At 43.3% G+C, this 12,233-nt stretch overlaps 1 protein-coding gene across 3 annotated transcripts; it reads right to left on the bottom strand.

Moving 5' to 3' along the window:
- Positions 1–843: 843 nt before the first annotated feature.
- On the bottom strand, positions 844–11,785 carry ERI1 (exoribonuclease 1). Of its 3 annotated transcripts, none has more exons than XM_075421543.1 (7): positions 11,664–11,785; positions 10,778–10,953; positions 8,180–8,390; positions 6,764–6,847; positions 6,011–6,120; positions 3,671–3,785; positions 844–1,756 (listed from the first exon to the last, which is right to left on the bottom strand). In XM_075421543.1, the coding sequence occupies exons 1-7, from the start codon at positions 11,748–11,750 to the stop codon at positions 1,514–1,516; spliced, it is 1,026 nt and encodes a 341-aa protein (XP_075277658.1). In that variant the 5' UTR covers positions 11,751–11,785; the 3' UTR covers positions 844–1,513. The 3 variants fall into 3 exon arrangements, with proteins under 3 accessions (XP_075277658.1, XP_075277659.1, XP_075277660.1); XM_075421544.1 differs by lacking the exon at positions 11,664–11,785 and adding an exon at positions 11,365–11,535; XM_075421545.1 differs by lacking the exon at positions 11,664–11,785 and adding an exon at positions 11,128–11,304.
- Between the last annotated feature and the right edge of the window lie 448 nt (positions 11,786–12,233).

Here is a 12,233-nt window from a genome sequence, read left to right as displayed (position 1 = left end):
TGTCCAATTCTGTGACCCTGGAAAGAAAACTGCTTCCTTCCCACATACGAAGCAACTGAGAATTAACCAATACTTCTCTCTCTTACCTGAACTTAAAATAGAGTTTTCATGTCTCCATTGACTCGCTTTAATAGTCAGAAGAGCAAGGGGAGCTGGGAGGAGTTTGATTAGCCAAGCGGTTAATGTTCTCAACAAAGCTTTATTACAAAAATTTATTTGTTTCCCAAATGTAAGTGGTAGAAAGAATAAATGAATTATAATACACGGGTACAAAACCAACTTCTTTTTTTAACTAAGAACAACCAAAATACATCACTCTGCTTCTCAGAACAAGCCATTCTAATGCAAAGCTGATCAAATTAATGTACTTCCTAACAGCTCATGGAGACAAAGCAAATTAACGCTCTGGCCTCTTTTGAATATCAGCTTATCTGGGGCCTAGGAAGAAAGCAGAAGTAGTTAATAATTAGATGTGGCCTTTACTAATAAAATTATATTAATCTTCCAATGTTAGATTTTGAGATAAAGGCATAGCTTCATGGTGGTAGAAGGACGGGAAGGTACCAAAAATAGCTGAATATTTCTTTAACTATGATCTAGAAGCTTCTTGTTTTGTTTTATGTAATAACCACATAGCATGAAATTTTGACAATCATCTGGCATGTTTTTGAACTTGTTTTTACTTCACTCATTTTCTAAGTCCAAATGGCTGACAGTGTCTAAAAGCAACATCAAATGAAGTGCAGCTATGAGTGTAGTAGGAATAGGAGATACGATCCTTGAAGTCCAAACCTGAAGAACCTTCTTTTTTTAAATACAGGTTAGAAAAAACTACTATCATACTGCGTTAATGGAATTTTTATTCACTGCACAGCTCTTCTATTTGATGTGGAAGCAGACAAACATATCCCTTAAAAAAACCATAAAACCCAAACAAACACAGTACTTCTCTACTGCTTTAGAACTGATGAATATGCTCCCATTTCTCCCAGACTTAAAAAACAAAAAACAAACTACCAGCAGGAACCCTTAGAAGAGTGCTTTATCAGGAAAGGCCAGCCTGACCACTTGCTATTTCAGTTCTTCCAGCAATGCCTTATTTGTGTGCAATGAATAATCAGAGGCTAGATATCATTACAGCAGGGCACAGTGAATAAATACTACCCACAGGCTAGGGAGGAACAGCAGCCCACAGGCCCAATTGATCTCTGCATCTGTTTAAATTACATGTTCTTAAAAGCTTAACACTTTGTCCAGATTCTGTATATCAACCTTACTGCTAGAAAAGTTCCAAGCAACAACAAAAAGCATCACTATAAAAAAAAATAGCTGTAACACAGGCTTCAAAGAGCAAAGAGCTTCCACACTCCTCTCTATTTCAAGAGAGACGATTAGTTAAGGTGCTTCCAGACTCTGCACTGCAGACAGGCTGGCAGAGGTGGCCATCTAACAAGCTCTTAACAGTCTTTAGCGGGTATCAGAGGGCAGTTCCCAAGGCAGAACCCCTCTACTGCTAGTTTCTGTTGCGGGGCATCTGTGGAGCAGGGGCTCCCTCTAAGGGGACCGCGGAGGACACTGTCATGAGCTGTCCGGCGTGCATTCTCTCATTCACCCGCAGTTCACAGCCATCCTGCAGCATCCTTACAGCTATCCTTGCAATGTTTTTAGAGTCATCAAGTCCACTGTGAGGTCTCCCATCATAATTCATGCCCAGCTTCTCAAGCATGATCGTCAGCTTGGTCTGGTTCCTAGGAACCTGATGGAGAAAGTGAACCACATTCAAGAATCAGGTTCTGTACGAAGTCTTTTTAATCTAACACAGTGCAGCAGAAACATATGCAGATTTTAAGCCTACTTAAGTTGCATACTACTTTCATGTTGCCTTTTGTCAGATCACTAACGATTTAACTTCAAAGCACCTTGCTGAGACAGACACTCTCATTTTTGCAGAGGAGACACAGTCAACAGCAGCTTGTCTAGACTCAGAATAATCTCAAGAGCCTCCCACCGTTACCAGCACCAGCTCAAGATGTGCCAGCACTGGCAACGGTGGAAGCCATGGCCTAGCTAGGTTTAACAAGCCTTATAAAAAAGGAATTACCACCCAAAGTGGCATTGCAGAGGGAATCAGATTTTGGTTTTCCTTTTAAATGCTAAGTGATTAAAGAAGGACCAGGCTCCTGATCCTCACTGACAAGAAGCTCCTGAATGCCTCCAACCACCCCAAGAACAGATCAGCAACATCTAGAGCAGCCCGTGTTTACATGGGTGACCAACAGCAGCAGCAGACAAGGAAGCTTAACTGACTTACCCATGCAAAGTACACCACCAGTGAAAGCCTCAAGTCCTCTCTTGCTTAACTACTAAATATACATCTGTGCTTTGGAAAGGTCAAAGAAAAACAAAACGGTAACTTTAAAGTAAAGCTTTAGTTTGCTTTCTTGGTGTTGGTGGCTGGGATGGGGGAACACGGGACATGACATACTACTGGGTTAAACAGCTAGGCAGAATGGTGACAACACAGCTGCCAAAACCTGGCAATACGCAACTCCAGTAGTAACAGCCACAAACTGGGCAGGGGAGGCAAACTGCAGGTTGTGGGATATTCCACAGAAAAGTTACAATACACTCTTTGTCATTAATTTTATCTATAACTATTACTTAACAACAGATTGAACAGCAGCACAGAATAGTTTAACAGAGGCACTGAACTATAAATGCTACAACTGTTTGCATTTATTTAAAAAAAAAAAATCACAAAAAGAAAAAAAGTGATTCCTTTTAAGTTGCAATCTGCATTGCCTTTGATGAAAAATCACTCACTGCTCAACAGAGAATGAAAAAGAAGTTATGTCTAGGTTAAAGCTGACAGGACTAACAAGACTGTTCTGTGCTCTAGTGTGTTTCCAGCAGAAATGGTCATGCAGAAAAGGCACAATAATACAGGGAGAAATTAAGTAATCCTGTAGTATTTACCCAGCACAAAATAAAGCTCTTCTCTTACTAAAAGTTAACCTCTTTTTTCTAGCGGTTACATTTAGTATGAAAAAGCCCTTCAAGAGAAGGCTGTCAGCTAGGCTGAAATCATATTCAAACAAATAGTTTAGTGCAGACTGACTAGGAATTTGCTAGAATCTCCAATAACCCATTTTATGGCAAGCAGCAATAAAGTCCAGCGCTGAACCTGGCATTGCTTTTCTTTTGATAATTTAATCCAACTGTAGCTATGTCGTAATCTTTCTTTGTTCTCATTCCACTGTCAAAAGTGGAGATACCTCCGGGTAGCGGTGCAAATTAGTTTTGTAGTGTATGACATGAAAACGGGAAGAAAGAATTGAAAAATCAATACAGAATCTTTTTATCTGAACTACTTCAACACATTCTTGATCTAAGAGCACTGTTATGACATTTTTAGACAACCCTTCAGGGAGCATCTGAGCATCTCCTGATTCTTAAAAACAACAAAATGCAGATTATATGATAGTAGATTACAGAGACCTTCAATTAGTAAAGTGAGATCTAGGCATGATGCACATTTGAAAATCAGGCCCCAGGCAACTAGTTTAAGAACTATAACTTCATACTACGCAAGTAAAGATGGCGAGCACAACAGGACATTCTAGACTTCTAAACCAAATTTTCCAGCAAGAGAAACAACAACTATACAAACCTTATAGAAGTTCCCATACGATTTGCGAATATTGATCCACTTTTTGGCAAAAGAAGGGTATTTGATACGGCTAATACGGCACTGAATGTTCAAAAATTTACTCATATCCCAAGATCTTAAAAAGTCAAAAGAGAAAAGATAAAAACATTAGTAACACATAATTCACATGCCCTGCTTCTACATATTGCACAGCAGTAGCACAAAAAGCTGTCTTTTCTTTGGTGGTCAGTAGAAGGAAAACAGTTTAGGAAAAGCTCTTTTGCTGTGGTCACAGTAAAGAATTTTTCAAGATGAATTTGCTCATCATGGGGAAAAAAATAATAACACAAGCAAGATTTTCATGAGGATGGTTTCAGGTCCAGGATGGTTAACCCAAAAAACAGTATGCCAGCTTCTCCACCTACCATATCTACTTCAGAAACTGCCAATAAACCAGATGCTTACACAGTCCTCGGGGAAGCAAGCAACACCTTAAGTTTTCTTGATCACTCGAGTATGCATGCATCTCTCTACTTAACGTAGGTTATTGAAACAAGATGGCACTTAGTTTTAGGAGAACCAGACCTTTATGGAAATAAGATGAAACCATAACTCTCTGCAATTCTAGCCTGCCTTCCTGAAGGGAACCACCCCAACAAGTCTGTAAGCTTCAAGCCAAAATACAGCCTTTTTTACCCCCCTTTCTTGCAGCTGTCTACACAACCTCAACTATATGACGGGGATTTAACTGCACCTATTTTCCTTGAGGAATTTCACTGAGGGAATTCCCCTGGAGGGGAATTCCAGACGCATTCTAAGCTGAGTAATGTTAAGTCTTGCACTAGTTTTGCTTTAGCATCTTCTTTTCTTAATTCGCTGTTGCTGCCAAAGATAGAAACCTAGTCATAGGTAAAATATTAGTCAAATAGAAGTATTTACCAAAGTTCCTTAAATGAATTAAAGTTGGAATGACATTATTTTAACTCCTTATTTTTAAAGTGTAAACAGACTCAAACCATACATCTCAAGTCTCGTGTCACAGCTTTTAAGAGGCTTCACTGTTCATACAGGACACAACCACGTTTCAATGATATGGGTTCTTCACCAGAAAAGACCTGTGATTTTTGTCCAAATCTTCAGGAATTTTGAGAAAAAAAGTCTCACGGCCAAAAAAATTTTCCCACTTTCTAAGCTGGGTTAGCTAAAAAGCTTTTGTTATGTATCCATCCATCTCCTATGACACATTATTTTTCAAACCACTCATATTATAGACTAGAATATCCGTGTTTTACTTGACAGAAGTGTTAGGGAGTCATACTAAGATCCCCCATACTCTTTTTTCGTAAACTCCCGTTTTGTTTCGGGGTTCATCCCTCTGGTTCGACATAGTCATTGTAACAGAGCAGCACAGGATTGCCTTTTTAATCCAGCACTGCAGAAGATGTACTCCAGGCAAACTCCAGGCTTAGCAACATGAAAATGCATCACTCACCTCACATGGCTAATGTTAAGAACTCTGTGTCTTACTTAAATCCCTCATTCCAAGAGAAGGAGGAAAGCAGACATATTAACAGAATAGTAATGTTTCATTGTTAAAAAGCAAGCATCACCTACAGAAAAATTTCCTGGCCAGAGCTACTTAGATAAGGGTCAAACGGTATCTTGCATCATATAACAAAGCTAAGATCACAAGAACAATATTGCACCACAGACACATCTAGATCTTTGGATCTATTCACTTTGCAGTCATTAGGGGACTGGTGGTAAGTCCAGGTGGCAGTTCAAGGACGAGTCATTCCCTCACACACAAAGCTTGTCAGAGCTGGGACCCACCAGAGCCACAGTCCTCTAAGCCAAAGCAGAGAGCTTTCTGTGCTAGCCGTTTCTCCTTGTTGAACAGACAGCATAATCCATTATTGCTTTCTGGAAAAATACGCAAGAGGTATTAACAGTAACACTAACACACATAAGATGCAACACAACCACCACACATCTCTGAAACCTCGGATTCATGAGAGCAGGGGGATTGCTTAGAACTGAAACTGCATAACACTGTTTTCAGGTATTACGTTCTATATGAAAACCAGAAGTAAACAGAGAATTATAACAACAAAAAAGGATAAAAAGTCTACTCAACATCATTTAGTTGCATACAGAAAGCTAGGAAAGAAACAGTGCCATCTAATGGACTTCAGCTTCATTTCAAATTGTTTAGTTCAGCTTTTCTGATTTTCCCAAAAGCTAAAATTGTAATAAAACAGCAAAATGGCAGTGTCATGATCCACCTTTAACCACCCTCTCACCAAGATTAAACACTGTTCTGCAGTTATAGGTTGTGCTGAAGGCTGCAGAAGGACATACCCATCTGTCAACATGGAATAGCTATACTTCGTTCCCAGTTCTCGCTGTCTCATCCACTCAATGACATTCTGCAGAACTTGAGGAAATGTATCAGCTTTATCGACAATGTCCTAAGAGAAACAAAAACACAAAAGTGAGGAACACTTTTTCAGGAAAAAACCCATCATGAAGTGTAAGACTTACGCTGGTACATAGGCACTCATTAAAGCACTCACTAAATCGGCTTCACAAAAATCATTAAAATAAGCAGACAATTGGACAGATTTTTCTAAACTGAAAAAAAAGCACCACAAAAGCACCACTGAAAGAGCCAACCTCCAAATGGCATCTATAAAAGGTAACAAGGTTAGTCAGCTGTTGAACTCGGATTAAAACCTTTGAGCTTGTTTCCCAGGCTCCTGCTCAAGTCACTTGATCACAAGCCATTGCTATCGTAAGACTCTAAATTCCTTAGAATAAAAATCTTAGAAGAGGAACTGATGCAATTCAAAAGGCGCTTTCCTCTCCTAAAGATTAAGTTTCTACACATGGATTACAAAGTGAATGATTTTCCCTACAGCCCCTTACAAACACCTAAATGAACAACTTAGTGAAATCAATCCTGCTATAATTGGGACACACACACACAACCCCCGCCACACACCAAGGATTAAGAGAATAAGCCCTACAGAAAAATTAACATGAAAGATTACCAGTCTGAACACATCAATACCACATCTCATTTTTTCCTGAAGAAACAAAAGTGCAAATTACCTGGGTGATTCCTGTCAGACTGACGCAGAATTTTGAAAGCTTGGGATTAATCTCTGGCTTCACATACTGCTGAAAGGTATCCTCCTGCAGTAAGAGAATCAAACACTCAACAGCAGCACACTAGCAGCCCGGAAGGCAACTTCTTTGGCTTGCCCACAGCCAAAAGACAACAGCAGCTACTTGCCCTGATGGAGGCAAAAAGGAGCGTGTACCTCCCAAGCCAACGTGATCCCTCTGACTGGCCATCATGAGATTCCCAATGGGACGGATGGATGGCTTTCCAACTGGAACATACTTTTCCTCTCAGCCAGCAGGCACCAAAGCACAGGGATGTGGATGTAAGAGGGGAGAAGGACAAACTTCAATAAAGGGGAGGACTTGGGAAAAGGAGAGCACGAGTGAGAAAAAAAAGAAATGAGAGGCATGAGGAAAGCCTGATGTTTTTTAAGTGGTATCTCTAAAGGCTCACCTGTAATTCAAGGAAGGCAACCAGCTGCACACCTCAGAGGCTGCAGGCAATTCACACACCTCTGGATGCCAGCCAGCCAGAGACAAACATAATGACCTCACTCTGGGAAACTGAGCAGTACAAGAGTGAAGACTACACGTGAGTTCCATGAAAGAAAGCAAGCTCCAAATTCCTGCTGATATAGAAAACCCCTGTTTCCTACTACTCTAAAGGCAATAAAACAATCTCGGTAATCTGCACAATCCTCTTTCTGCAGCAAGTCATACATGCAGCTGCACTCTAGCATCACAGTGATTACTGGAAATCCTCCTCCTCTTAAAAGTTCTTGAAAAATGAACTATTAGTCAGAGAAGCGTGCGCTTCCTCCGTTTCACCGAGTCACTTACTTTCAGTTTGACAGCAAGTAGTTTTTCCAAAAGCAAGCCATATTGGAACAGAGCACCTGAAGCTGCCAAATGCCTATTAAATGTTTAAAATCAGGATACATAGCTGTCAATCTGTCAGATACATCGTGGAAATAGTCTAGCCTGCCCAGAAGTAGAGCTCTCTCAATCCCACTTTATAGACCTCTGCATTAGACTCTTCTAGATTGCCTCACACAGGACCACAGAATTTGCTAATTCTTGTTCATGATGAATCCTTTGAGTCCTAGAAATAGCCCCGTGGAATCTTAAAGCAGGGAATGAAGGGGCAGGGAGGGAGGACGTCTGAGAAACTGTATCAGTAGAGTGAGTCAACTGCAGGAGCATCATCTATTCCAGATGCTTTAAGAACAGAAAGTTTTGTTTGTATGCAAAAGGCACAGAGGATAGGTCTTTATGGAAAGAAAAAAAAAGCAAGCTGTTTTTAATGAAGTTCAACATCTACTTGAAAACTGATCTAGATTTTCTGAAGCAAAGAAGTTACATTACAGAACAGCATACCGACACACTAATTAGATCACTTACTATTTCCAGGGTATGCGTGTTTAGTAAGACAACAGGAAACTCAATTATTTCATGTACGAATTCAGGTGGGTTTCCTTCTTCACATGTTGCTTCAAAGTCAACAACACAGATGTAGTCATAGTAGCTGTCTCCATTAACGGGTTCCTTCTGCATAAGCTTCTGTTTCTTATAATAGTTTTTCAGCCTCTTTTTCAGCACATCTTTCACTCCTCTTAAAGAGATAAGGAAAGTGTCAAAGATCACACTCTCATTTAATTAATTATGTCACCATTGTAGAACTGAAACTATACTTAACATTTTAAAGTTCACAATTTATTAACCTCATTTTGAACACCAGCATTTATGAAGTCTGAATTCAACTTTATCATACAGTTAACGCTCCACTAGCTGGACTAATGCAGATACCACCCAAAACCAAACACATCTAGATAGTATCAGTATTTGGGGACAGACTGGGAAGCACGGCACAGAGATACTCCACAGTCATCTCCAGTTCAGCAAGACTGAGTATCTGAAGACTTTGCAAAGCCCAAGTCTTTGCAGATTGCTCCTAGATGACCTCTGGCCCTGAAAGCAGTACTGCCTCACCCGTGTTTCCCTGTGCCCTCTGTCTGAATCAACCCCAGGCATTTCTGCATCAGTGGCACACATAATGCAGAATCCAGCTAAAACGCCCACATTTTAAATTTGTCTCAATTTAAATTTAAAACTGAGCTTGAATAACTTGATTAAGAAAGTACTCAAGATTTCAGTTGTCAGAAAAACTTCCTTGTCAAGATCCTGCTTTTCAGGAGGTTTGTGGCTAACACATAAATTTACAGTGGCAAATGATTAGAGTTACCTTCTGTGTCTTTTTAATGCAAACATTATAATAGGCAAGCGCAGGTGCCAGAACTGCTACACACCAAACCAGAGCTGAATAAACAAGGATAATTTACTCTTGGAAGGAAGTTGTTTTTAAAATTACACACTGCAAATGAAATCACAGAAGCTGTAAGAGCTACTTGTAATAAGTGGTATTATCAGAAAAGCAGCCCGCTGACCCACAAGGAAAAACTGGAATCAAGACTCTAAACCTGCATTTGAGAACATCAGCCTCTTCTGCAGAGACAACTTTTTTCCACTCTGGTTTATTAATCTAGTTTAATTCAACGACCAGTTCATTCAAAGTTGAAACAGTATGTTTGAGCTGATAGAGGGAAAAATGACCTTTTTCTTCATCAAACCTATAGAAGAAGTTGAAAGAGGAGATGATCTGCTGTCAAAATAACCCCAAGGGAAAGGATGGTGTGTGGCAATCTGCTCAACTCGCTACGTTAGAGGTGACGCAGCATTTGTTTACATGCAAGACACATTCTGACCAACTTAATTGAATATATTGATAAAAGAAGTCTAGCCTAGCTGAAATAAAAGTTTAAGACTTTCTGCATTTACAACTGAATAAAAAAAGCAAACAGAAAATTAACAACCTAGGAGCAAACCACGAACACGTAATTTACTATTTGAATTCTGCTTTTTCTTTTAAAACCAGAGTAACTGCTGAATAGCTGTACAAATCTAACTTGTTTTACTAAAAATTTTATCAGGTAATGATAATCTTTTTTCCTCCTGAGGAGTCAAATTCATTTAACCAGAGGAGGAATTAAAAAAAAAACACTGTCTGCAGACAGACGTAATGGAGGTGGCAGGCTGCACTTCCCACCCACAGCATTTTGCTTCTGTTTTATTCTGTTCAAATGAATCTCTGTTCCTTTCCTTTTTTTTTCTCTGAACATCCTCTCCTCTACAGTTGTTGTCTACCCCTCTAGAAAGCTAGACTTCTCCTTTCAGACCCCATCTCACCTTTTGTATTTCCTCTTCTTCCAGAGCAGTAACTTTGCACTTTGGTAACTCCCCACCACCACCACTACTTTCTCATTACTGCTACCCACAGAAACAATACACTTGGTTTTTCCCAGCTCACCTTCTCAACATCTTGTATCCGTCTGGCCACAACAATATCAAAGGATCTCGCAGGTCACTTCTGACAGAGCAGGAACCACTCTATATTCCTAGCCCTTTCCTCCTCCTCAATGAGCACAAATCCACTTTATAATACATTCACCTATTCCCGTTACTCTCTCATCTATTCAGATCAGCAAACTCTCCATCTAAAGGCACCCGTCCTCTGCATTGATAAAATTAGGAGCCCTACCACCAAAGAGGTTCCAGCCAGTATCTGATTTGTACTGAGTACAGTAAATAATGTTCTGAAGCGAGTTTCTATCTGCTGAAGGTCTGCAACACCACCTGAGAACCCTTGCAGTTCTTCTTTCCCCCTTGAACCAAAATCATGTTGAGAAGTGACCTACAGTCACACACTCTTTCGTTTCCTTGCGTTACCAGTCGAGGCAGGGCACATTCCGGCTAACACAGTAAGCAGTATCGCACGCCCTAATCCTACAGCAAAAGCTGCATCACAACCGTGCATAAAACAACTGGCGCTTGGCATCTTGTCTGCTTCTCACTTTGTGGGGTGTTTCGAAATTTTAAAATCATCATCCCTTGCGGCGCTGCTGCTCCCAAAGATAAATCTAGAGGTTTACAAATCAGCCTAACCTGGTCTCAAGATTGAACTCTGCGAGTTTACTTCTCAGCTCATCTCTGGTCATTCTGTTGATACAGCCATTGGTCATAGCAATTTCTTTGTAAACCGGATCACTGAAGTCATTTGAACTGGCAGTTGAGTTTTTCCCATTAGTTTCTTGATCGCTGATCATACAACGCTGCCGACCCTAGGAAAAAAGGGAAATCCGAAGGTCATTTAAGGTCACAAGAAGAAGCCAGAGCATTAAAATCTACGCATCGCTTTGGCACCAAAATGCAGCAAAGCATTGCGCCCCTTCACTCACGGTCAAACCGAGCGAAGCAGCTTACAGACGGGTAAGGAAGCCAAGACCGACGCCTACCCTGAAACCCCGTTTTCCCTCTCACTTTCCTGAAAGCCAGCAGAGCAAGGGAGTACGAACGCCGGTGTCCGGCCCCGTGCCACACCGCAGCTCGGCCGGGACAAAGCCCGAAGCTCGGGCAGGAAGTGTCACTCCCCGCTACGGGCTGGCCAAACCCCGACCAGCGGCGAGAGGTTTCTCCCAGCACCGCAATTAACCGGACCCTGCGCTGAGGAGACAAGCGGACAGACGTCTCACGTGTTAACTGAACAGAACCACAGGCTAAGAGGAAAAACTTCAGGCGCTCCGACTCCAAACGGTTATCGGCAGCCCTTGCGGGCCGGCCTCCCCCGGGCCCCGCGCCGCCACAGCCGCCGGGGCCTGCGAGGCCTCAGGCGCAGCCGGCAGTCCCCCGGCACCCCCAGGGCAAGGCGGCGGGCAGGCCGCGCCGGGCGAGGCCAGGCCCGAGCGGGGCGGGCAGCGGCGCGGCCTCTGCGCCTGCGCGGGGCGCAGCGGCGGCCGGGGGGCGCATGCCCGGCGCCTCCCGGCGCACTTACCGGCGGGCAGGCGGTGGCAGCGGGGGCGAGCGGCGGCGGGACCTGGCTGCGGGCAGCCTGCGGGCGGTTCTCCTTCTGCTCCTCCATGGCGGCGGCGGCGGCGCCAGCGGCAGCAGCGGGGGCGGTGGCCCGGTGGGGGTGGGCAGAGCGCGGGGCCCGCCCCTGGGAGGTGGGGCGGGGCGGCGCCGCCGCCGCCGCCGCCGCCGCCGCCTCACGAAGCTTGGTGAGGCCCGAAGGGCTGCTCGGCGCCGGCCCCCGCCATTCCCGCTCCGGGGTCTGATACCGTCGCGGGCGTGTTCTACGCGTGCCCGGCCTGCCTCGGGCCCTGCCTGTCCCGGCGGGCCTCCTGTCCCGCCCCAGCGCACCGACGTTTTTTGCAGAGGCTGCCATCCCTTCCCCTAGACCTGCTGCGCAGCTCCGCGGTGTTCGGTGCGGCTGCCACGGAGGTCTGGCTTGTCTTCTCCAGCTGAGAGCGGCGATGGAAGTGGGGTCACGCACAGCTGCTCGGGGCTGCGTGGGAGGGCACTCGCTCCCTGCTTGTCGTCTGTACTCCTGGCACTGCCATTAACA

Source organism: Opisthocomus hoazin, chromosome 5 (genome assembly GCF_030867145.1).
Source record: "Opisthocomus hoazin isolate bOpiHoa1 chromosome 5, bOpiHoa1.hap1, whole genome shotgun sequence".
Taxonomy (NCBI): Eukaryota; Metazoa; Chordata; class Aves; order Opisthocomiformes; family Opisthocomidae; genus Opisthocomus; species Opisthocomus hoazin.
The sequence above is the reverse complement of the archived record's forward strand: the minus strand, read 5'-3'. Positions and strand labels throughout refer to the sequence as shown.